Consider the following 27,590-nt stretch of genomic DNA (forward strand, 5'->3'; position numbering starts at 1 on the left):
TCATATGTATATGACTTTATTTTTATCAAGCTCAATCTTTTCTCCTTGACTAAAATCTTCAGGATAGTCATCATAAATTGGAGAATCCCAATCTACTAGACAAACTCTTTCAATATATTCATCATCCTCTTTGATATCGCAGCCCTCTTGCTCGATATCAAGATCCTTCTCCTCCTCCACAAAACATGGATTTGGATGGTAGTTTTGAGGTTGACTTCCAACAGCTAAGGCGGTGAGCTGCTTTGAAAGCGCATCAAACTACTCCTCTATTCGTTGAAAGAACGCCTCTAATTGCGCATCGCGTGCAACCTCATCGCATTCATACACGTCACCTCTGGCAACAGGTTTTCCCCCATGTACTCCTCTTTGCGCCATAGTAAGAACCTAGCCTGGCTCTGATACCAACTGATGCAGCGTGGACGTGTAGAAGCAGAATCTATAACACACAAATACTACAAATCTTCCACTATATCTAAGTTCTATAAGAACACTAGGCTAATAGGCAAAATAATAGAGAAAACCTCTCTAGCAAACTTTTATTCAGAAACACACATAACATCAATAATCAACCCCTCTATAAAGAGTATTTATAGGAATAGAATTTCTTTTACTTCTTTTAGGAAAAGAAATAATAAACCTACTAGTACTTGAGAAAGAAAAAACAATTTAATTAGGAGAAGAAAAACAATTAAAATCCTAATTCAACAAGGAAAAAGAAAACAATATAAAATATTAAAATATTTTATTCATCCTTAACCAATCTGCATCAATGGGTTTAAGTGACCTAGGTAAAATTCTGAAATTTGAGGTGTCTCATGGACAAAACCATAATAAAAACAGAAAAGGTTTCTGTCCAAACTAATTTGGAGAGAAATCCTTTCAATTCTTCCTATATTTTTTTTACTAGATGTAAATTTTGAAAATCTAACCATTGGATTGCATATTTTTATTATATCCTCCATGCTTGCTAAACTTCAAGAATATTAAAAATCAATAGTTATCTCATCAATCAAATGTTTAAATTTCAAGTGGTCCCTAATGTTTCAAATGTTTAAATTTCTCTTTAAACTAATTTGGAGAGAAACCTTATTCATAATAAATAAATAAATAATTTAAACTAATTTGGAGAGAAACCTTATTCATAATAAATATAAATAAATGTGAAATTACACCATTGGTCCTTGATATTTATCCTGTAAGTGCAATTACTCTTTTAAGTTTCAAGTAAATATTATTAGTTCACTCAAGTTTCAAAAATGAGCAAGATTAGTAATTTTGTTAACTGTTGTTAGTGTTATTGTGTATGCGATTAATAGAAAAGTGATGTGGCATTTTTTAACTGTGACATTTTTTATATTAAAATATTACAAAATTAGTACTCTCTTTCTACCTATTCATTCTCCCTGATTTGCAACCATAGAGATTCAGTATTTTCACATTTTTATCTCACTTCTTTGACAAAATGACCTCGCTGAATAGAAATATAAACCAAATTGATTTCACGGGTCACACATTTATATAGGCACACCCATTTCACCAAAACAATATTATATTATTATTATTATTATTATTTTCCTTATGGGTTCTCCATGTTATGCTCTTTCACATTGAAACTCATGAAATTCTCTAACTTTCCCCAGCATTCGAATTGTCAATCATTTTGTATAACACAATTCAATTCCAAAAAAAAATAGATTTCCTCATCTGAGTCATCTCTATTTAACTCATTCACGTTGAAAAGTTTATCAAATCTTCTTCATTATTTTTAGCTTTTAAGAGGGTCAAATTTTTTAATTTATTATTATATGTATTTTGGTGGCACAGGACAAGACCAGGATATCAAGGTCGTGTAGCTTTTCTATCTCTCAGGTTTAGAGGAAAAGTTCAGTTTCAGTGAGTGGTAGCTTTGAGCTTAAAAGGTCGTACTAGATACGCTGCCGTAGTGGTAGAGAAGAATAAGTTGAAGGAAATGAGAGGCCGGTAAGAGAGTAAGGGGTAGAGATTTCTTTTCAATTTTGTAATACTCTAATAAAAAGAAACGTAAAAAAAAAAAAAAAAAAAAAAAAAAACGTCGGCTACAGGTAACAAAAAATACTAATGATACTTAATTTTGAATTATAAAAACCTCTTTCCACTGCAATCATCCGAACTCAATCAATCAGATTATAGTGTCTTATATGGCCTCGATTTTCTAAGTTGTGGCACTACTTTGTATCATTCTATGCCATGAGTAGTCATGACTTTTCCTGCAGACAGACTTTACTTGTTTCGACTTTCGAGTAGAAAAAACATGATAGTATATACTCACTTTAAAGAAAATTCGATTGGTGCAATGGACGTACCATATAGGACAACTGGATATTTTAGTTTCGATGGCTCAGTGTGTGATTCCGATATAACAAATTAACAAAAGAATCACGTTCATGTCTGGTTTCTGTAGTTTGTTTGACTGGTTGTTGTTCACTGGTTGTTGTTGAAGATGAACATGAGTGGACTCCACTCTTCCAAGCAAGACAACAAAACTTGTTTGATACTGTGTCTTCTTCTGCTTCTTTCATGTGATTGATGCCAAAAATCAATGTTAAATCTTTGAATTTGTTTCCTTTCGGGACCATGTGTTTCGTATCCTATGATGTCAGGTATGACGAAATTATATGATAAGACAATACGAATTAAATAAATAATTATTATTGTTAATTGATATCACAACAATGTCTGACATTAGATTATAAACTCAGTTTTTAGTTTTTAGTTTTTTTTTTTTTGTGTAAATTTTTTTAAAATCTCATATTTTCAAAATATAAATATATTTTAACACGCTTTCAATAAAAAACTAGATAAATTGTTCTTAAGAAGATACAAGCCTCCATGATTTGTAGCAAGGTTGTAAGTAAGATTGTGAGAAGGATAATGGGCTAGCTAAAGAAATGAAATTGATATATTTTGTCATATTTTTTATTTGTTGAGAAGAATGTGTTATCATAATAATACATCAAAATAAAAATGGTGTTATTCAAATAGAAATCATTACTCTCAAATAAAATGTTGCAATAAATAATTATGTAATGTGAACAATTTCATTATTATATTGTTGTTTTTGTTTTTATTCTTCTCTTTTTAATGATGATTCCACTTGTAGGGTTGAAGGACCCAAATAAGGATATTGAGTCGTGGGCCGCACTCGAGGATGTCAAAGACCTTGAGGATAGATAAGTACTAGCGAAGGTAGGTAAATTATTAGGTCGAGGAAGAGGTCTGGTCATAATGAACAGGTGACGTTGTCCGAGGAGCTACCCATCAAGTATTGAGTAGTGGGCAACCATGCTTGGAAGGATAAGTTTCAGAGAGGGTTGAGTCAACAAAGAATTGAGAAATATTTGAGAAGAAAACTGCTACCACCGCATTGAATGCTCTGCACCAAATCAACTAACCACATTAATGCGGAGGTCATACCTGAACAGTGACTTTTAGCCTTATAGCTGCCCCCAAATACTTCAGGCAGGTGCTGACGGGACAAGTATCAAGGAAATTAACAATCTGATCTACACGTGGATGGCTAAGATGAAAGAATGGAAGGGGGTATAAAAGGAGGATGATTTCATTACTGAGAGGTTCATCAGAAAACCAGAAAAGAAATCACTATGTAACAAAGAACTTGAATATTTGTATAAGTTTAAGAGAAATATATAAGAACATACCATTCTCGAACCTAACCGAGGAGTATTTTTCTTTTCAAACTGTTTGTTTTACTCATTCTAACACCAACTAGCCTATTGTGATTTACATTCTAACTTATTAAACGTTCAGTAACTGCCCCACTCTCTAACAAATTTATTGTTTTGGGCTCATTGGACTATTGTCCTAATCTCCTGGGCTATGAATCAAAACGTGTCCTTACACCACCACTAAGGTGTGTTGATTCATGATTTTCATGGTGAGATTGGTCAGTGTTTTCATTTTCCTTCTAGTTCATTGGTCCAGCCAGTGGCAGAGTCAGAAATTTTGAGTTGAGAGGATCGAACTATTGTGTTAAGATAAACTCAAATCACAAGTAGACACTACCCTAAAAAAATCCACATAATATATGTGTGTGTATGAAAAAATAAATTTTAATTTTCTTATTCTAAAGTAAGTTATATTTATATACACAAAATTATCAACTTTAATATGTATATATACACACCTAGACACAAGATCTTCTTTATAAGAAAAACTTATAATCTTTTTAAACTATGATAAGTATACAAACATGGTATAATTGGGTATACAACATACAAATATACAGAACCAAAAAAAAAAAAAATATATATATATATATATATTGTATCTTCCATCAAGGTCATGCTCAACAATAATATTTCACGTAATAAATTTCATCAATTATTATTATTTTTATAGCAAAATGATTCATAATTTCCTTTTTAATGTATAATTTTTTTGCAAAACTTCGTCCATGTTTGACAAATCAAAACCGTAATGTTATAATTGAAGTCTTATATGAGTTTTTTTATTTTTTTATTTTTTTATTTTTTTAAAATCTTGAGAATAGAAAATTTCAACCAAATTGCATATATTATCAATGTTGAATGATTTGAATGCATTAATAGGATTTGAAATTGAAATAAAAATTAGAGGTTCTACTATTTACTTACAAAACTTACTACCTAATTATTTCATTCTATTGCAATTGTATATCAACATTAAACTCTCCTTTTTCTTGGAAACGATTACTAGATTACTTGATCAATGCTTTCTTTTGAGGGGGGCTGCCTCCTATTTTTTTTTTTCCATATAAACTTTAAATATTTATAAAATATACCTATATTGTAAAAAAAAAAAAAAAAAAATTGGATGGGCTACAAGCATGCATGTGGCTCCGCCACTGGGCCCAGCAGCATCATTTGCACTTAGGAGTCTCTGCAAGTAATGACAAATCCTAAGACTCCGAGGGAATTAAAATTCCAAAGGTTCTATATAAAACCTTTGCGGTTAATCACATCAGTCTTCTGGTCTTTCCTATCTATATATATATATATATATATATATATATACACACACACACACACCCCTTAATCAACAAGTTCTTTCTTTTTCACCACGACTTGTGTTTTATTTTATTTTAATTTGATTGAGACTTCTCCAATGTCTGATGCATATGTTTAAATTTTCTGTACAACCAAATGTTATTCTTTGAATAAAAGTAAAAGGTTTTGTTTGTATTATCTCACTGTGTTTTACATCAAATAGGAATGTTTTGCAAGAATACAATTTCACCTCAAAATAAAAAAATAAAAAAAAATTGGGTCATATTTTCTCATTGTGTTTTAAAATATGACATTAAAACCTTACTTTTTATTTATCATTATTCCATATGATTGAGACTTGAGAGTGACTAAATTGAGATATAAACTATGTTGCACTCTTGAGATTATACAAGACATCTATAAGAGATTTTCTCAACCGATGCAAAATATATATAAATATATATATATATATATATATATATATTTGCCATGCCATTCTTAAGAGAGGACATGGATGCCCCACATTAGATATTTAAGTGGCATAATGACATGGACTTTATAAACAAGCACAAGAAATCTTAATTGTGACTAAATTAGTCATTTAAGGTATAACGCATATATAATTGTCCTTTTTGATGAATTTTTATAGATGGTATATTTGCCATGCCATGCTTAAGAGAGAACATGGATGCTCAACATTTATTGGATATTTATGTGAGAGTGTGTGAGTGCCCTATTGACATGGCTTTTATAAATAAATATAAAAAGTCTTGATTGCGAATAAACTAGTCATTTTGGGTTTAGCGTATATATGATTGTCCTTTTCATGGATGATTCTAAATGGTACCAATCTATCAGAGCTAGTCTAATAACCCTGTTTAAGTTGGAGAGGATGTATAATCTCAATTTTGACTAAACTAGTCATTTTGAGTATAACACAAATGTGATTACAGGATACAAGTTAACCACCATTGCCATCAAAGTACTAGTTTGTTCCGTCAAGTAATAAACTAACAACGAAAGGCACTCCAAAATATACTAAATAGTAACACCCTCCTTCAACAAGAAACAAGCATAAAGACAATACTAGTTTTGAAAGCAATTGGCCGACCATGGCCCTCGTAACTTTTTGAATTGGTCACTTATATAGTTATCTTAACACTAATTACTAAATTATAAAATATATGTATATATATACACTATTATTCATTTAAAAGGTGTATATATATACACACTATTATTCATTTAAAACCCTTCGTTTCACTTTCATATATAATTTTTTTTGGTACGAATTTGGATTCACTCGGACACAATTTTGGCTCCTCCTGTACACCTTTTTCATGTCTGTTTCATATTCACGAAGGACCCATCAGCTGCTGGATGGCCAAAATAATGAACGTGCAACCAGAATAAAGAAGTACTCTTTAAATCATTATCTCTTAAATCCTACGCGCCTAGGGTGTCGTGTCCTATATGGTTAGGGTTACGTGGGATTGTGATTTAGCTTCCCTCGAATATTTTTTTAATTAAGATATTTTTTATTTTAATGAGAAACTATCATATCACTTATTAATTAAATAAAATGTGGAGATTAAAATTTACAATAACTTGTCAATGTATATTTAAGAAAATAAAAAATGTACAATTAAAAAGTATTGGAGGTAAGTCAAACTCGTACATCAAAATTACAAAAAGAGACTTTTGCAATGAATACTGAGACCAAAATGGTCAAATACCACTCTTTTTGAAAATATTTTGCAATCTGCCACTGTTTCTGAAATATGTAGGAATCTATTACTAACTAGAAACTTGAGTTTGGGGAACTCGAGTTTTCCAAAAATTTTGAAATTTTTTTATGTAACTCGAGTTTCAAGAACTTGAGTTCCATAAAAAATAGCATGGCAAATTTAAAAACTATTTTTTCAAAGAACTCGAGCAACTCGAGTTATACGATAAATTCGAGTTAAAAAAAATGTAATAAATTGCTAAATATTTCACAAATAATAATATATTCATACATATTTTCCCAATGGTACATGACCATTTGGGCCGAATACTGATTCATTTCTGTGAGCTTATCTTGGATCCCGAGGTTAAGGTTCATGCTCCACAACCTTTCACTTTTAAATCAATAAGTTCTCATTGTCTTTTGGCTGTCTCTCGAAAATGTTGGAATTGTTGCTCATCTTTCATTATGAATCATGGTACGTCCTTATAATACCACGTGCTGATAGAACCGAAAGTTTATTGAGTGTTCTAGAACACGATAGAACAGTAGTCCCTACAAACATGAAGAGTCAATCAAAGTGGTAGGAGCGATTCATGATGAATGACCTGCAAACACAGCATGGCCTTACCATCCACACTATTTTTGTTCCTAAACTCATCTTATGTAATGTGTTAGATTTAGAGGGTGGTAGTGTATTTTGAACAATAGTTTTCAATGTTTAATCAACATTATATGTATTTTTACACAGTTTTCACCTATACGTATTTTCAAAAAATACAAACAACATTACGAGAACAATATTACCAAATGGGCCCTTACTTCTTTAGCTACTAAAGCTCCAATCCACTCCACCATTACTGGGCAGGTTCAGTGGTTATGTAATTTCTTCTCCCCTTGTTTTAATGACATGTTAATCTTTGGTATTAAAAAAAGAAAAAGAAAAAAGAAGTATAATTAAGCTCTTAAAAAATATGTATATAATTATATAAACCATCGAAAGGTTTGAAAGCATATCCAAACATAATTTAAAAACAATTATAGATAACAATGAAATGCATTGATACTCATAGAATGGTGTTTACAGTAAAAATTAACCTTTTTTTTTGGATGAGGAAATTGATACTTACTTAAAAATTTTCAATAAACAATTTAATTTATTGTACAACCAGCTCTGGTAGGGTTTGATTGTCAAGCAGTAAACCTTTGCTTTCTCGGCTTGAAGATTATTATCACTAAGGTTCTACATTGATGATGTTCTACGAGTTTGTTTCATCCCCGTCAATGTTGGGCATGGATCATCGATCTGGTGAGGCGTTTTACTAGTACGTAGACATTTCATTGGAAGAAATTTGAAAATAATGCCTCACTGTATGAATTTTGTCTAACAATATTTAAAACTCTATTATGTGATCAAAACCTACCTAAACATTCTTTATACAAACAAACGATAATAATGTAAATAACCTAGATGAGATCAATATTAAAACTAAGAACAAATAAACATCTTTTTGTTAAGTTTTTCTTGATAATAATTTTATAGTAAAAACGGAATCTAAGGCCATAATAACATAACAAAGAATAAAACACCATTTAAATAGTAAGGAATATTTTAGTGTTAAAAAAAATCTCTATATATATAAACTATATATCATTCCATCGTATTGTGTTTATTTCTTCGAAGTCATATCACAGTTTCTCATAATCAAAATTTCACTTATAATACTATCATAAAATGATCTTGGTAACTAGATTACATGACCGTATTGTTAAACCCACATAAAATAATCAAATTATAACAAGCTTAAAACCAAATTGTAAAAATCTATTTAAATAAAATTATAGAGTTTAACTTAAAAACAATATCAAATTTTGGAGTTTATTATATAATTATTTTTCTCTTTTTCCTTATACAATACTTTTTTAATGAAGAATAATAGAATATTTTATTAAAAAAAAATTAGATCTCCTATCATCATGTTTTTATCACTTGTAAAGAGAATGTTTCTAAAAATATACATATATATATAAAATATGAAAGAAATATATCAATAAAAAATAGATAAATAAAGTAAGAAATATATAAAATAAAAAAGGAAACTTAAAAAGGCAAAGATAAATGATTTTTTTTTTTTTTGGTTTGAAGTTGAATTCTATTTGATTTGGTGCTAAACCCAACACTGCAATCATTCACCCTCACATGCTTGTTCTAGTCTTCAAGGCTCGTAAAAGTGCAAAGTAATCATGATTTAAAAAATGCGAAACATGCCGGTATAGTTGTATTTCACTCTTTCTTACCAAAAGTTTCTAATTTATATACTATTTGGTAAAGCTAGGTGTCTAAAAGATTCTAATATACACTCTTTAATATATATATATTGGGGCCCAATAATTTGTGGCCCTGGTCCTGACCCACTTTTACATTGGGACCTAAGGCTCGAGCCAAGGAGGGATACAGTCGAGGACATATAATAAAAGTCCAAGTAACCTTGAGACATAGCCGATGACGAATCTGTCCTCGGCATCCCCGAGGCCCTCCTGAAAGAAAAGATAAGAACGATATAGGAATAGTTTTGGGAAAAACCTAAAATATCTGCGTTGATAGAAAAAGGACCCTTGGACAGTATGATGACAAATGACAAAGGGAAAGCTGCCATTGAATACTCTGCACCTGACAGAACCATGCTCTTCAGCTTTTACAACCACCCCCAACCACTTTGAGTATGGGCTGATGGGACAAGTATCAGTCTTGAAAAGTCGAACCTACACGTGGACATAGGACGAGAGAAACAGACTAATATAAAAGGAGAAGCAAGCAGTCCGGAAAGAGGGGCTGGGAAAAAAGGCCAAGAATCAGAGCCTCTCAGACCGTCTCGAGGAGAAAGACTCCTCGAGCGAACATGGTTTAATTCTGTATGAACACCACGACTAACCACCGTTCGGTGACCAAGACCTAACCTTTCAAACCCACGCTCTACAAATTATATTGTTTGGGCCCTTAACGTGCGAACCCAATACTATTTTGGGGCCGTCACAAATTGAGTCCTTATATATATATATATATATATAAATTTTTTTTTTTTTACTTAGTGTGGTAAATGAAATTAGAGGTGATGGTCAATTGGTCACCTACATTTTGTTTTTTATTTTTATTTTTTTGTTTTTTTGTTTTTGTTTTTTGTAATTCACACTTAGCAATCAATTGTATTCCTGTTATCTTCTATATTTATTTTCTTGAGAATATATCATCTTCTAAACTTAATAATAGGAAATACATCTTTAAAAAAAAGAAGAAGAAGAAAGAAAGAAATACTAGTGGTTTCATGGTTCATCAATGCAATTATATTTGTGCTTCCCTTTGGCAATATTACACTTAATGCATCGTCAATACTCAATATCACCTTCTATTTTAATAGTGTTAAAAAATACATAATATTCTAAAAAAAAGAAGAAAAAACCTTCTATTTTAATAATCAAGTTCCCTAGAACCCTATTCCCCATTCTATTTTAATAACTAATAGTGTGTGTTTGTTTCTAAAAGAACAAAAAGAATAGTTCACCTCTTTAATGGCAATTAGATTACAGTTGTATCATGTATGTATGAGTATCATGTTAACATGTGAATATATGAGGTGACTTGACACTTACAAGTACTTAAATCTATCTTTTTTTTCTTTTTCTTTTTTTGAAGATTAAATCTATCTTATATATTTACAAACTTTTCTATAATTCTAAAATCATCCTTGTTGTCTAATTGAAAGTGACGCAATAATATGACAAATTAAGGATATAAAAGTAAATTGAAACTTTTAAATTCCCGTCAAGTTCTACTCCCACTATAAACTCCACACATACTCACACTAAAAAGGCACATATTCAAGATTAAAAATTAAATAAAAAAGGTAAAAGACTAAAAGAAAAATTTTAAATCCTATTAAATCAGGAAACACGTTTATATCTATATCCTACTATTTATAAGAGTCTTTAAACTGGACTTTAATGAGATTTAAAAATACTCTTATTAATAAAGGGTAACTTTATTTAGAAATAGGGTTATAAATGTCAAGGTAAAAATGTAAAACTGACCCTCTAACTTTCACATTTTTTCATTTTAGTCCTCTAACTTTCAGTTTTGTCAATTCAGTCCTTTAACTTTCAATTTTTGTCAATGCAGGGCTCCGTTACATGGCTGTTAGTGGCTGTTGTTAGAACCACTGAAACGACGCCGTTTTGCACCTCTTTTTTATTTATTTATTTATTTATATTTTTAATATGGAATTAAAAGAAAATAAGAAAAATCTGAAAAAACCAAGCAGAGGCCCAAATTGGATGGTCTCTCGTCATCCTCTCCACCATCATCATCGTCATCTGAATCATCTTTATCCGACCTCTTCCTCTTTGCCGGAACATCAACCTTCCCACCATCTTCGTCTTCATCCTCCTCATCGATTTCTTCCTCCTTGCCGCCATTCTCCTTTGGCTCAAAATCACTAGCATCTTCCTCATCCTCGACACGGGCTACTGGCCTGACAAGGTACTCGGTTCCCAGATCCTCCTATAGATTAGTTCATAAATGTCATAGAAAGTTTACACAGAAGAAGTCAGAACATAGGAAATATAAACCAAGAATTGAACAAAAGGGAAAGACAGAAAACATATATCAGAGCAGAGGTGGATAGCAACACAAACCAACCAACATATAAACAGACAACTGAGGAAAATTGATCGTCCTTGCCAAATAACAATAAATATAAAAAAATTTAGTTAGTTGTCACGATTCAAAACAATGTTGAAAACTAGCATCTCGAGTGTCTAAAACTTGAGTTCCATGATAAAACTCGAGTTTTTAAGTCTCGATTTGTAAGAGGATAGATATGATCTGGAAAAAAATCTACGTGCAAATCGAGTTTTAAAGACTCGATTTTCATAAATTGCAGAAAAACGCCGCTATAGGGCTTAAAAACGCCACTATAGGGCTCCCAGACCTGGTACTTATAAAATTTTTCAGGAAAACGCCGCTATAGGGTTTTAAAATGTCACTGTAAGGCTTAAAAACGCCACTATAGGTGAAATTTTTTTTGCATAAAACTCGAGTCTTAAAGACTCGAGATCTATGTGGCATTTTCACATTTGCAAAGCGAGCCTTTCGGACTCAATTTTTACTATGGATCCCGAGTTTCTAAAACTCGAGATGCTACTTTCCATTATTCTTTTAAAAGTTGTCTAACTTACTACATAGAAAAGCTACACAATGCTAATTTGCTCATATCATCGAGGAAAATTACATTAAGGTTCTTAAATTTCTTCAACAAACTACCCAGTACAGTGCGTGCGTGGTTTTCTTTTTAATGGGTTCTTCAGAGATGTGAGATTTTAAAGGTCAAAGATTCTTAATCCCTTCAACCAAGTCAGTAAAGTAAGGATTGTGTTTCTTCAAGAAGAAAACTTCCAGATCCAACAGCTAAGAGAAAATTTCATATGAAAATGGAAGTACCAATAAGAAAATACCAACTTTTGAGCAGCTGGTGATTTCAGTCCTCAACTCAGTCTCTCCCTCTCTCACAAACCGGCTCACTCTCTCTCTCTCTCCCAAAGTTCCCCTTAATGTTTTCTTCTTCTTTTTTTCTTTTTTTTTTCCCCAGATTTTTCTTATTTTCTTTTAGTGTGGGTTTGGATCCAGCTAAAAGCCACGTTTTGCGTTTTACCTTTTTTTTTTTCCTGCACACGTTTTTGCTTTAGGGGACAAGAGCACTGTTCACACACTGTTAAGCACTGTTCATACACTGTTTAGTACTGTTCACAGATTAAAAAATATTAAAAATAATCTTACGGTACTATTCACATATTTAAAAATAATTTTGCTACAGTATTTTCAGTTTTCAGTTTCAGCAAAAATAAGTTGTGTCTAAACGAACCCTTAATTCCGAATTAAAAAAAAAAAAAGTGCAAAACGGCAGCCACTGATAGTCATGTAACGAAACCTTGCATTGACAAAAATTGAAAGTTAGATGACTGAAATAAAAAAAAAAGATGAAAGTTAGAGAGTTAGTTTTGCATTTTTGCCAAATATCAAATAAAAATTTTCATTTTGAATTCAAAAAGAAGATTCCTAAAATTTAGGATTTTTTTTATTTTTTTTTTACATTTATCTTTTTATTCCCTTAAGTTTAGCATTTATTATTCATTTTTCATTCTAATAAAAGTAAAACACCCCCAATTAAAAAAATAAAAAACTAAGAAAACTCCTAAAATTTAACATTCTTTCACCTCACGTTCATCGTATTTTTCCTATCCAATTTTTTCTCTATATCACTACACCACTTTCAAATACACGTTCAAAAAAGAAATTATAGCTACTGCTTATCTCTAAAATTTATCATTTTTATTTGTTTGAAAAAAAAATTCAAATTATAATAAATGTAAATTATTAACTTTTACAAAAAATAAATAAATAATAAAAGAGGCTGTTGTGCATGCTTAGAGGCTAGTCTAACTACTACTTGTAATTAAAACTTAAAAATGTTATATCTTTTAAGGATAAATTACATAAAAAGTCTTCGAGTTTAACCATCTTTCAGATTAGGTCCTAGATTTTTATTTTTTTTTTAATGAAACTCCTAACTTTATGAAACAATTTCAAGTTGAACCATTCGTCTGTTTTTGTTATTTATTTTCGTTATTATTTAAAGAGTAGTACCAGAGCATAGATAAAAAGAAAACTATTGATGAAATTTCGTATGTCACCTCAGTAACCAACTTCAAATTTTCAATTATCACGTTTTAAGCATGATCGAAGCTTTCTCTCTCTGTACCATATTTTATCACTCTACCTTCTTTAGTCAATACCTATTAAATTGATTTTATTTTTTATTTTATTTAGAAAGTTTCAATCAATGAAAGAGTCAGGACTTGAAGTTAGTGGGTAAAAGTATAAACAATTTTTTAATTTTGAAACTCCAAATAAGCATTATTCATTTTTTTTTTTGGAGTGTCTTGCTCTTTACTCTTTAGCCGCTTACACCCTCTCTCTCTCTCTCTCTCTCTCTCTTTTGGTGTTTCTCGTGTTGTCAGATGTGTGTGGGTGTTCACTTAAAAGAAGGTATTTGGTATCAAATGATACTATGTTAGCAGTATCAAAATCCAATAAGTGTGAGACATATCGGCAAAAAATAACTACCCCACTAACAAATGAAAGACATGTATTAGTGGGTAGTTATTTTTACACACATGTCATTCATTTATTGAGTTTTGATACGGATGACGTGGTATCATTCGATACAAAATACTTTTCGTTCACTTTGACTAGTTAGAATTGGCTTAGGAATTTTTTATTTTATTTTATTTTTTGTTTGTGTCTTGTGTGGGTTTGTTTTGGATTGTTGATTGGGCTTACGTTGCTATTGGTAAATTTTGTTGTTGGTCTTGTTAAATTTATTTTATAATTTAGATCAATAAAATTTTTTATAGCCTTTAAAAAGATCAATAATATTGTTGAAGGGGCAAAGTGCAAATTTATTGAAACAGATTGCTAAAACTAATATTATATATATATATATATATACACACACACACACTAAAAAAAAAAATTTGGGGCCCATGTCAAACTATAGCTTTGTCACTAGTTTTAACGTATAGCATCCACTCCTGATGATTATTTATCAGGAGACCAAGATACTAATCGGTTTTTAATGTAGACAGAAATTGAACCCAAGATATCTTATTTAACTATCAGAGACTTTATCAGTTGAATTAACTGGAACCCACCTATCAAATTGATTTCCAAACAAACTCTAAATGAAACACAAAGTTTAATAATTGATTTTTATTTGGTACGTGCTTCGTTAATTTCTAAAATAATATAATAGAATTGAATAATATAGATGAGTAGATGTTTCAAATTAAAAAAAAAAATTGATAGCTTAATTGACAAAATTTCATTGTAACTATTGAATTATTAAGAAAAAGAAGATGATGTTTTCATTTAAATTATGAATAATTTTTTTTTTGTTGCGATATTAAAACCAGTTTGGATTTTTGTAATATTGCAACATATATTAAAAATAAAGATTAACATCATATTTTAATATATTTAAAAAATAAATATGAATTAAATAAAATACTTGTATCTTGTTTAATATAATTTCTTAATCCTTCAGAGAACTTTTCTTCATCTTTTTCTTTATTTGATATTGGGTAAAATGAAGAAAAAAAAAAAGAATTTGATATTAAATAAAACGAAAAAAACGAAATGTAAAAATATTGATAAATTGAGATTTAGTGGAAAATAAAATGCGAAAGGAAAGGAAATCATGCCTATTTTATGTTATGTAGGTCCCAATCCCATATAAATCATTATTGTCTCATGGGAGCATTTAACATTTCCTTATTTTTAATTAAAAGAAAGAAGAAAAGGAGCATTTGAAGTATCCTACCTTTTTACCAAAAAAAAAAAAAGAGGAAGAATATAATAGGTAATCTCACAATTGGGTTGGGTGCTCAAAAAAAAAAAAAGGGTTGGGTGCTCAAAAAACATTATTCGCAGAATCAAATACCGAATAATACTTAAAAAAAAAAAAAAATGGCAACGGTTCTTGCTTCTTTATCAATATCAATCAATGCATGGCATTCATTGGTATATTATTCGAAAACAGTCATTTGTTACACGACAACTGTTTGTGACTTTCTTCCCCAAAGAAACAAAAAAAAAAACCAAAAACAGTACAAAATCACTTCCCTTTTTTGCCTTTTCCTTTTTAAGAACGTAACCCCCACGCGCTCTCCGTGTTTCTCCCTTAAATTTAGGCTGCTCTGCAGCTTATTACACGCCTCGGATTTTGCCAACAATTGCCAACAAGACTTTAGGATTTGTTTAGTTAGGGTATAGAAAATTGTGAGGAAATAAAATGAGAAGGGGATAAAAAATTGGAGAATAGAAAAAATTGGAGTTTTTTCTCGTATTGCTTGATTGGAGAAGTGAAAAAGTGAAATGATAAAAAACTATTTTATTTGGTTGAAAAGAAAAATAAGAAGATAAATTATATAAATTTACTTTCATATTCTTAATAAATAATATATTTTTTTTATAAAATAACATCTTATTAGAAAAAAAAACCAAAATTGAGGTAAAAAGAATAAAGGCAAACATTTAACTTAAAATGGAAAAAGAAAAAGAGAAATCAAGGTAATGTACTAATATAACGTGGTGGAGGACAGGGACTGGATGGATAATTTCATCGGCACTTATCTTTTTCTCCATTTTGGGGTGTTAGATTTTGGTAGGTTTGTAGAGAAAACGATTGGGTCCTATTATTTTGCCCTTTTTTCTCTCCCAACTAAACATACTTTTTAGTTTACTCTCCCACATTTTCAATCTACCTGGTTTATCACCCCCTACCAAACCAGCCCCCGTACACAATCCATAGAATTGAAAAATAATGCATTATTATCGTGTTCTCTCTAGTGTTCAAAATAAGTAGAGGAAAGCCAAACCCTCCTTACCATATTTGTGCATTCGTAAATGGCAGATCTTTTACTGTCAAGCGAGTGGTGCCACGCACTATCATGACAAGTGAGTTATGAACTGTCATTAATAGGAATCGGCCAAGCTTAATGACGGAGCCAGAGATATAGAGCACACAAAGACGGTAGTAGTTGATAAAACCATCTCTCTCGCTCTCTCAATCCCGTGGAGAATATCAGAATACCAGTTCATCACGACGACTAGGACTAGTCTCCAAAGCCACTTGATTTTGGTCCAAGCATTTTTGTTTTTTGTTTTTTTGTATATTAATAATGCTGGTAGAGATAGCCTACATATCACTATATCAGAGACCGAATGGCTGCAAAATAACCACAAACAATTCTCTCTCTCTCTCGCGTCCCAATGAACACATTTCTAGGGAAGTGGAGGATGGCTCTCTGCATTAAGTTGAGTCACTCGAGGTAGGTAAGCTAACAAAAATGAATGGCTCTGCTTGTTTGGTCTTGGGAACGAAGGGTAGCCATTGGGTTTTGCATGGCTTGGTTTTGTGAACATAAATGTCTTGTTCTTTTTGATAATCACATGAATGTGTTTTTCTCTAGTAACCCTTATTGTCTTCTTCAAATCAAAAGTTCCCAACATCTAACTGTCACTTCATTTTTATGAGCTTGATTTAATTTCTCATCTTAATTCCATTTTTAATGATTTGTAAACAAGTTCCAGATTTTTATTTATTTATTTTATTTTTGGGTTAAACGGATATTGAATAAAACAAACTAGCTGGTCCTCAGGACCACAGTTGCGGCTGAAAGCCTACAATAATACAGTCCATTAACATCACACAGCTAAGTAAATCATACAACAAAATCTTCCTGTAAGGAACATCCTCTCTTGGCAAGGGCATCGACGCATTTATTTGCTTCTCTGAACACATGAGCCACTCTGACTTGAGGAAATCTGCTGAGGAGCAATCTGCAATCATGAAGCAAAGGGTCTACCAGAATTTTAATTAGTTGTTGCTGTTTCTTTTGTTATATATATAAAATTTGCTTAATGTAAAATGAATGAATTATACAGCCATAATTATTGTTAATGGCCTTGATCAGATCAGGACGTTTTAACTTTTTTGACCATTATCTAATTATTGTTTCGCTATTCTTTGTTTTTCATCAGAATTAAGTATTCTTTGTTCTATTTTATAATATACGTGTGCCCTTTTACTGAAAATAAAAAATAAAAACTCAACTTGTACCTTTTGGTGTTGTCTAAAAAAGACACTCAACTTCACACCTCCCCTCTCCAACAATGGAATTAAAAAAAAAAAAAAAAATCTTGATACTCACATGTTATCTCTGAGTTTCTTTCACAACTTTACGGCCAATGACCGCAGAATAAAGACAAACCAATTTCTCTCTGTAGTTGCTGTTTGCACAGACTTTTTTTTTTTTTTCATTTACTGTGGGATTTTTTTGTTAGTGTAACATTTTTTTTTTTATGTGGAATGAATCCTTGCCAATTTTACTGTCATCATTGCTGACGGACTTTTATTACTATACTATCTAAATATTGTTGTTTTTTTCCTTGTAAGGTTAAAATTTATCTTATATCCATATTTATATATTATTATGTTGTTGTTAAATTATTATGTTGTTGTTAAATAATCTTAAAGAAAGAAACGTGAAAATGAGATTCATAAATAATTTTATTAAAAAAAGACTTTATAATTAAAAAAATGGGCTATAGAGTTTAATTTATTGGTATGTTTGAAAATGGCAAAGATGTTGAATATTCAAAATTGTCTGCAACTCACCAAAAAGAAGAAAAAATGTCTGCAACTTTGAGTAGCTATTATGCACCACAGAATTGCTTCCTTTTATTATTGCTACTCAGCCAACTCTTTTTGCCTTCTTGTTCTCTCTCAATCAGCTTTCAGAAAGTCAAAGTACTATTGTATTCCAGTGAGGCTGTAGGTGTTTTGGCGGGATTCTGCCTCCACAAATTTTCTTCCTTATGTCATCATTATCACTACCTTGTTTTTTCTCTGTTCCATTTCGTAGCTGTAATCATATATTTGTGTCTTCTGTCTCAGATTTTGAACATCATTTTGGTTAGGATCTAGTGGTGATTTTATTTTTTTTAGTTTAGGAAATCATGGTACAAGTCTTGGTCAATATTTCATTATTTTGTAGTATACTTACTGTTTTTCCTGTTCTGTTTCAGGGAGTGAGAGCAAGAAGATTGATTAAAATCCACCATAAAAGAGTCATCTTGTAGTCTTTTTTCACTTGAAGTTTGTCAACATGTCCTCTGCAACTTGGATCACATCTGTCTCATGCTTAAGTCCTGTGATTCAATCCTCAGAGGACACCACTACTTCACTCATTGTCCAATGGATAAGATTCATTTTCCTCTCTCCATGTCCTCAAAGAACTCTGTTATCTTCAGTTGAACTTCTGTTCTTGGTCACCCTCCTGCTATTTGCAGTAAAAAAGCTCTATTCAAAGTTCACCTCCAATGGCCACCCCAACTCCGATCTTAACAAGTCATTACTTGGAAGCAACAGGGCCTCTCTTAGAACTAACCTGTGGTTTAAGGTCTCTCTGATTGTTAGTGTTGTGTTAGCCATTGGATACACTGTTATTTGCATTTTAGCAATTAGTGCAAGTACCCAATTGCCATGGAAGATAGTTGATGGATTATTTTGGTTAGTCCAAGCCATAACTCATGCAGTGATCACAGTCTTAATCATCCATGAAAAAAGATTTCAATCTGTTACTCATCCTTTGTCACTTAGAATTTATTGGGTTTTAAACTTCTTCATCATTTCCTTGTTTATGGCGTCTGGGATTATTCGTTTGGTCTCTTTAGAAGAGTCCCAGCCCCAAGACCCCAACTTGACATTGGATGATATAGTTTCTATAGTTTCTTTTCCATTCTCCATGGTTCTCCTTTTTGTTGCATTTAAAGGATCTACTGGGATTACAGTTAGTAGAGAAAGTGAACCAGTTATGAATGTAGAAACCAATTTATATGAACCACTATTGAGCAAATCAAATGTGACTGGCTTTGCTTCAGCTTCTATAATATCTAAGGCCTTTTGGCTTTGGATGAATCCCCTGCTGAGTAAAGGTTACAAATCCCCTCTCAAGATTGATGAAATCCCATCCCTTTCACCGGGACATAGAGCTGAAAGATTGTCAGCGTTGTTTGAAATGAATTGGCCAAAATCTCATGAAAAATCAAATCACCCAGTTCGTACAACATTGTTCCGGTGCTTTTGGAAGGAATTTGCCTTCACTGCCTCCCTTGCAATTGTGCGGCTCTGTGTCATGTATGTAGGGCCTATTCTTATACAAAGTTTCGTCGATTTCACTGCCGGGAAGAGAAGCTCACCCTTTGAAGGATACTACCTTGTATTGACTCTCCTCTGTGCAAAATTTGTTGAAGTTTTAACCACTCATCAATTTAACTTCAACTCCCAAAAGCTTGGAATGCTTATTCGATGTACTCTGATCACTTCTTTGTATAAGAAGGGATTGAAGTTGACATGTTCTGCTCGGCAGGCTCATGGGGTTGGGCAGATAGTGAATTACATGGCTGTTGATGCTCAGCAACTCTCTGATATGATGCTACAGCTACATAATATATGGTTGACACCATTGCAAGTTTCTGTGGCCTTAGTCCTCCTATATAACTATCTTGGCCCCTCAGTGCTCACAGCAATTGCAGGACTGTTTGGAATTTTAGTATTCATTATAATGGGTGCTCGGAGGAACAACAGGTTCCAGTTCAATGTGATGAAAAATCGTGATGCAAGAATGAAGGCGACAAATGAGATGCTTAATTACATGCGAGTGATAAAGTTCCAGGCATGGGAGGAACAATTCAACAAGAGAATTCAAGCTTGTCGTGAATCAGAGTTTGGATGGCTTACCAAGTTCATGTACTCAGTTTCTGCCAATATTGTTGTGATGTGGTCCACCCCTTTATTGATATCAACTCTCACATTTGCTACTGCAGCATTCTTGGGAGTTGCACTTGATGCGGGAACAGTGTTCACAGCCACAACAATCTTTAAAATCTTGCAGGAACCAATCAGGACCTTTCCACAATCAATGATCTCACTTTCACAAGCAATGATTTCACTTGGAAGGTTGGATAAGTACATGTCAAGTAGGGAATTGTTGGGCGATTCAGTGGAAAGAGAGGAGGAATGTGATGGTAGAATTGCTGTAGAGGTTAAAGATGGGGTGTTTAGCTGGGATGATGAAAATGGAGAGGAGGCATTGAAAAATATAAATTTGGAGATCAACAAAGGTGAAATTACCGCTATTGTTGGGACTGTGGGATCTGGAAAGTCTTCCCTACTAGCCGCAATTCTTGGCGAGATGCACAAAATAACAGGACAGGTATGGATTCTAATGAAGAAATTGTGGGAGTTATCTTTTAAATTTTACCATGAATGAAGGCTTTGTGCTTGAGTTTCTTTGAAGGAAATCTTTTGGTTATCATAATTGCTAATCTATGTTATGTGTATGCATTGTATCTTGTAAACATGATCTGCATATTGCATTAAGGATTTAAAACAATTTTGCAGCTTTTTGAGATATTTACATGGCAGAAGCATTATACAACTAATTGAGACCTTCAAATTGGTGAATTGATAGGATTTAATGAGTAACAAACCTTTCTGTTTTTCCTAACAGGTCAGAGTTTGTGGAACAACTGCCTATGTTGCTCAAACATCATGGATTCAAAATGGCACCATTCAAGAGAACATCCTATTTGGTTTGCCAATGGACAGGGAGAGATACAGGGAAGTCATTAGGGTTTGTTGCTTGGAAAAAGACTTGGAAATGATGGAGTATGGAGATCAAACTGAGATTGGAGAGCGTGGAATCAATTTAAGTGGTGGGCAGAAGCAGCGGATACAACTTGCAAGGGCTGTATATCAGGATTGTGATATTTATCTTCTTGATGATGTCTTTAGTGCGGTTGATGCACATACTGGCTCAGAAATATTTAAGGTCACATTATTTTTTACTTTCTCTGTAGTTTGGACATGCCATGGAAACAAAATAATTCATCTTTTACTCCATCATGATTGGACAAAATAGTTTGTCAATTGTCATTTGATTCAGAGTTAGCACATTGTAAAACATAACTTTTGATGGTAGTTTAATTTTATTTTACATAGAATGCCAAACAATCTGTTTAATTTTGTCAGAACAGCCCTTTCATGTTTAGGTTATATAATGCTGCTGCATGTTACTGTCTATAAACACACTACTGCTTGTTTAACTGGTGCTATTGTATAGAAAATGAATTTGCTTCTGCATTTTACTTAACACTTCACAAGCTACTAATTTGACTTTCATGTAGACATGGCTCTTTTGATCTCCCAAAGACCAATGTATCAGAAAGTTATTGTTTTTTACCAACTTATTTATGCCTTTTTACAGGAATGTGTGAGAGGAGCTCTTAGAGGCAAGACCATTATACTAGTAACTCACCAAGTTGATTTCTTGCATAATGTAGATCTTATCATGGTAAGTGTATTTTTCCCCCCTTGCCATTTCTTCAATTACTTTTCTCACTCTCATGAACAAACACATACATGTGTCTTAAAATATAAATATGAAAAACACATGTATGTGTTTGTTCATGAGAGTGAGAAAAGTAATTGAAGAAATGGCAAGGGGGGAAAAATACACTTACCATGATAAGATCTACATTATGCAAGAAATCAACTTGGTGAGTTACTAGTATAATGGTCTTGCCTCTAAGAGCTCCTCTCACACATTCCTGTAAAAAGGCATAAATAAGTTGGTAAAAAACAATAACTTTCTGATACAATGGTCTTGGGGAGATCAAAAGAGCCATGTCTACATGTAAGTCAAATTAGTAGCTTGTGAAGTGTAAGTAAAATGCAGAAGCAAATTCATTTTCTATACAATAGCACCAGTTAAACAAGCAGTACAGTGTGTTTATAGACAGTAACATGCAGCAGCATTATATAACCTAAACATGAAAGGGCTGTTCTGACAAAATTAGACAGATTGTTTGGCATTATATGTAAAATAAAATTAAACTACCATCAAAAGTTATGTTTTACAATGTGCTAACTCTGGCTCTTTTGATCTCCCCAAGACCATTGTATCAGAAAGTTATTGTTTTTTACCAACTTATTTATGCCTTTTTACAGGAATGTGTGAGAGGAGCTCTTAGAGGCAAGACCATTATACTAGTAACTCACCAAGTTGATTTCTTGCATAATGTAGATCTTATCATGGTAAGTGTATTTTTCCCCCCTTGCCATTTCTTCAATTACTTTTCTCACTCTCATGAACAAACACTACATGTGTTTTTCATATTTATATTTTAAGCACTTTATTACCTTTGTAATTCCAGGTTATGAAAGATGGGATGATAGTGCAATCGGGAAGGTACAATTATCTACTGGATACTGGCTTGGATTTCACAGCATTAGTAGCTGCCCATGACACATCCATGGAACTTGTAGAAATGGGCACCACCATGCCTAGAGAAAATTCCCCCATTTCACCTCAATCCTCTTCAAACCATGGGGAAGCCAATGGTGAAAACAACTCTTTAGACCAATCAAACAGTGATAAGGGAACTTCCAAGCTCATCAAAGAAGAGGAGAGAGAAACTGGCAAAGTGAGCTTGCATGTTTATAAACTTTATATCACTGAGGCTTTTGGGTGGTGGGGTGTCGCGGTAGTGCTGCTGCTGTCTGTTTTGTGGCAAGGGTGTATAATGGCGGGTGATTATTGGCTGGCTTATGAAACTTCAGAAGAGCGCGCTATGTCATTCAACCCTTCTTTGTTTATTTCAGTCTATGCAATTATTGCTGTTGTCTCATTTGTGTTGATACTGATTAGGTCCTTCTCGGTTACCATTGTGGGGCTTAAGACAGCCCAAATTTTCTTCTCACAAATTCTTCACTGTATCTTGCATGCCCCTATGTCATTTTTTGATACAACACCTTCGGGAAGAATTCTAAGTCGGGTAAGAACTTAAGGACCCATGTAAGGTGCTTCCTTTATGCATTTAAGTTTGAATTTTTGTATGATGGCAGATCCTACTCCTCTTGGGTGTAGATCACCAGTTCATTTAGGCAAAAAAGATTTGTGATCATGCTTTTCATATGAAGATGCTTAGACTGATGGAAATTTGTTTTATTTAATTTTCCCTTCTACAGGCATCAACTGATCAAACGAATGTTGACCTCTTTCTCCCCTTTTTTATGAGCATGACCATTGCCATGTACATCACAGTGATCAGCATCTTCACTATCACTTGTCAGTATTCTTGGCCCACGGTATTCTTGTTGATTCCACTTGTGTGGCTGAATATCTGGTATCGGGTATGAGCTCTTGTTGTCTCTTGTTCTTAACATTTATTGCTGTTGCTATTGTAATCTTATATTAAAGAGATAAAGTATACTTCCCATATGTTTCCATAGGTGGTCACTTGATATAATTCCTTTAGCCAGAATCATCAAACTGAGTGGATGACCCAGGCAATGCATGCTATTTTCTATTCTGAAGGGTCTATATAACGCCCACAACATTCTATATTTGGAATCATTGTGAAAGTTGTAACTTCTGCTTTTTTCAACTGATCCAAATCAGAACAATAGGTCAAATTTTCAATATTTACCAAAATTTACAACTTTGAACCTTTGCATGGAAAATTTTAATGGGAATTCTTAAAACAATAACCATCAATTCAATTTTCTGACAGATAGTTTGAATGGTAATCAAAACCCAATATAGCTGACTGAAATGAGATCACATAAACTTACATGAATAATTCATATGTCTCGTGGTTCAGGGGTACTATCTTGCTACATCTCGTGAATTAACCCGCCTTGACTCGATCACAAAAGCTCCTGTTATCCATCATTTCTCAGAAAGCATCGCTGGAGTTATGACTATCCGCGCTTTTGGAAAGCAGGGTAGCTTTTCTCAGGAGAATGTTAGGCGTGTTAATGCTAATATACGTATGGATTTCCACAACTATGGATCCAATGAATGGTTGGGTTTCCGTTTAGAACTGCTTGGGAGCTTCATCCTCTGCATTTCTACTATGTTCATGATCGTACTGCCAAGCAGTATTATAAGGCCAGGTATGAAAATTAAAGACAGAACAATTATATAAGATTTTTTTTTGGTGTCAAACACTTAATCAATGATCATTTGATTATATGAGATGTCTGACAATATATGCAAAGGAACATTGGCAATAGATTTCTCAAATTCAATATCTTGACACCTGTGGGATAATCGATGCTCTATGTAACATTCTTCTAGTTTTTCTAAATAACGTTCTCATATGAACTCAAGATTCAAGGCCTGTGAATTGTCTCAATATTTTACGAGCTCTACATAACAAAAAAATTAATTTATGACCTCTTCTCAATGACGAATGACTTCTTGTATAATACCATAAAAATTTTACCCTTCTCTTCTTCCTATTGGCTAAGACAATCAATTTCTACATGTTTAAAGTACTTATAAAAAAAAAAATCCTTACTGCAGAAAAACTATTTAATTTATTCTTACTTCATGCAGAACATGTTGGTTTATCTCTCTCCTATGGATTGTCCTTGAACTCTGTGCTGTTCTGGGCCGTATATATGAGCTGCTTTGTGGAAAATCGAATGGTTTCTGTTGAGAGGATAAAACAATTTACAAATATTCCATCAGAAGCAGCTTGGGAAATTAAAGACCGCATTGCTCCTTCAAATTGGCCTGCCCATGGCAATATTGACCTTAGAGACTTGCAGGTAACTGGCCTTCAACTAATTCTGTTTAAATCTTCTGACAAATTAAATCAAACTTAGCCAAGGGCTTGGTGGCACTGTCCTGTCTTCCCATTGGGTGAACCTGAGTTCATATCTCTCCCCTCGCTCACTTGAAAAGAAAAAAAAAAAAAAAAAAAAAAATCGAACTTCATGTCTTCAACTTCCTAAACTATTAAACCATGGCTAGAGTTTGGGGGAAAGGCCAATTAGATGGTTTGATGCTGACATGGAAATCAAAATAAAAAAAGTTCACCAAATTTATTTCCTCTAATAAAACCAAACAGAACACTATGCCTGCAGCAATAGAGCAAGTTGATACTAGTGAATTACAACACCTTAAATTTTTGGTGTGCAGGTCAGATATCGTCCAAACACTCCTCTAGTTCTCAAAGGCATTACTCTAAGCATTCATGGGGGAGAGAAGATTGGGGTAGTTGGTCGAACAGGAAGTGGAAAAAATCCAGGTTTTATTTAGGCTGGTGGAAAGGGAGAAAAAATTGATGGCATTGACATTTGCATGTTAGGGCTTCATGATCTTAGGTCTCGATTTGGTATAATTCCTCAAGAGCCTGTTCTTTTTGAAGGAACAGTGAGAGCCAATGTTGATCCAACCGGACAGTATTCAGATGAAGAGATATGGAAGGTAAAGTTGCCAATCTTGTTTCCTGATTATAAACAAGAGTAACTTGTGCTAGCTTTAGACATGCCTATACCACCAAAACATAGTCATTTAGATATTAAAGGTAACTCATTATAAATTTATGATTGATAGAATAGTATCCTTGGAAGAAATACAATAAAACTATTGGTGTGTATGCTTTTTGGACGTCATTTATACATGTAGAAAATTTTGTTTAAAAATATATTTGTTTGAATTTGCTGAGAAATTATTATTTTTGTAGAGCCTTGAACGCTGCCAACTTAAGGATGTGGTGGCTGCAAAACCCGATAAACTTGATTCTTTAGGTATGTAGACCATTTTCTACAGTCTGCATTGGCAAAACTAATCTTAAACTTATCTTCTTGTCAACTGAATGTTTCCATAATTTTTTAAATTCATAGTGGTTGATAGCGGAGATAACTGGAGTGTGGGGCAAAGGCAGCTTCTCTGTTTGGGCAGGGTTATGCTAAAGCGCAGCAAAATTTTGTTCATGGATGAGGCCACTGCTTCTGTTGATTCACAGACTGATGCTGTTATTCAAAAGATCATCCGGGAGGACTTTGCAACCTGTACAATTATTAGCATTGCCCACAGAATACCCACTGTCATGGATTGTGATAGAGTTTTAGTTATAGATGCAGGTCTGTGCTTCTCTCTTGTTTTTCCATAAAATTCTTCATTTGCATTGCTGATGGGTGATTGTGACCTCATTTTAGTCTTAACACTACACAAGAAAAAACTTTCTGGGTACAAGAACATAACCACATCAAATTAGTATGGTCCAAGGCCAGAACTAAAATTTTTTAAACTTTTGGAAGGGTGAAAGTAAAGATGAGAATTTCATACTGTAAATAAAGTTTGATATTTTCTAGGATTTGCTTGATGATACTTTGACATTTCTTAGCAGTTAGCACATAATGTCTGTAGCTGATGTCCCTTTCTTTCCACTTTATTGCAGGACGGGCAAAAGAATTCGATAAACCATCTCGCTTGCTTGAGTGGCCATCACTCTTTGGGGCATTGGTTCAAGAGTATGCCAACCGCTCATCTGGACTATAAGACAACCTGTCTGCTTTCCTATCATCACATTTTCTATACCAACTGCAGCTGGCTGCCGTTGACTAATTATCTGAGTACGACCATCTATCAAATACCATGATAGAATTCCTTCCTGGGTGGCTGAAGAGTAGTACTTCTCATTAGCAAAATGGCAAATTAAAATAAGACTCTTGTCATTGATTCATTGGGTATTTGTATTGAGAGGCCCACTATTTGAATAATTGAATTACCTTCAAATGCTCGATTCTTGCATTTGAAAATTTGAAATTTAGAAACGTATTAGTGTTATGAATAGCCAATATTAGTGTTATACAAGATCCCTTTTGTCATAGAAATCTGCTGATATATGAAATTGAAGTTTACTGCTTTATAATTAATATAACTGCCTCAAAAGTGCTTCCAAAGTACAAGATGTTATTTTCTTAGGACACTTTCTTTTGTTTCTCCAAGCAAGGCCTAGAAGTGTCACTGACAATCCAAAGAATTGGTTATGTAGAAGCACTAGCTACAATTTTTGTTTAAAATCTAAATTACACCCTTTTAAGTTTGAATAAATTTAAAATTGCCATCAATATTTTTTTCCAAACTAACGCATGGCATGGTGATGAATGTATATCCAAAATTTTAAAATAATTTCCACTTAAAAGTCAGATTAAGAAATTTGATAGACAATAGATTACAAATATACTATATATAGGGAGCACAAAGATGCATGCATTTTTGCCATATTTAGTAATTTATGGGATGGAATATGTATGGTATGAAATATGTACGTTACGTGTTTCATTCAGCTCAAAATTTAAAAT

At 32.8% G+C, this 27,590-nt stretch overlaps 3 protein-coding genes across 4 annotated transcripts; 2 read left to right on the forward strand and 1 right to left on the reverse strand.

Annotated features, from left to right (window-relative positions):
• LOC115970469 (acidic leucine-rich nuclear phosphoprotein 32-related protein 1-like) lies at positions 1-18,281 on the reverse strand. The gene is made up of 3 exons (XM_031090099.1): positions 18,261-18,281; positions 11,060-11,305; positions 1-237 (listed from the first exon to the last, which is right to left on the reverse strand). Exons 1-3 carry the CDS (start codon positions 18,279-18,281, stop codon positions 1-3), a joined length of 504 nt encoding a protein of 167 aa, XP_030945959.1.
• On the forward strand, positions 16,186-27,099 carry LOC115972143 (ABC transporter C family member 14-like). Of its 2 annotated transcripts, XM_031092316.1 has the most exons (12): positions 16,186-16,692; positions 18,452-20,640; positions 20,938-21,258; positions 21,694-21,780; positions 22,643-23,263; positions 23,457-23,621; positions 24,092-24,386; positions 24,832-25,046; positions 25,420-25,707; positions 25,967-26,030; positions 26,127-26,366; positions 26,684-27,099. In XM_031092316.1, exons 2-9 carry the CDS (start codon positions 18,532-18,534, stop codon positions 25,537-25,539), a joined length of 3,933 nt encoding a protein of 1,310 aa, XP_030948176.1. In that variant the 5' UTR covers positions 16,186-16,692; positions 18,452-18,531; the 3' UTR covers positions 25,540-25,707; positions 25,967-26,030; positions 26,127-26,366; positions 26,684-27,099. The 2 variants fall into 2 exon arrangements, with proteins under 2 accessions (XP_030948176.1, XP_030948177.1); XM_031092317.1 differs by lacking the exon at positions 16,186-16,692 and having other exon boundaries at positions 18,349-20,640.
• Positions 25,582-26,784, forward strand: LOC115970470 (ABC transporter C family member 4-like). The gene is made up of 4 exons (XM_031090100.1): positions 25,582-25,707; positions 25,967-26,030; positions 26,127-26,366; positions 26,684-26,784. The coding sequence occupies exons 1-4, from the start codon at positions 25,582-25,584 to the stop codon at positions 26,782-26,784; spliced, it is 531 nt and encodes a 176-aa protein (XP_030945960.1).
• Positions 27,100-27,590: the final 491 nt, after the last annotated feature.

This window comes from Quercus lobata, chromosome 12 (genome assembly GCF_001633185.2).
Source record: "Quercus lobata isolate SW786 chromosome 12, ValleyOak3.0 Primary Assembly, whole genome shotgun sequence".
NCBI classification, from domain to species: Eukaryota; Viridiplantae; Streptophyta; class Magnoliopsida; order Fagales; family Fagaceae; genus Quercus; species Quercus lobata.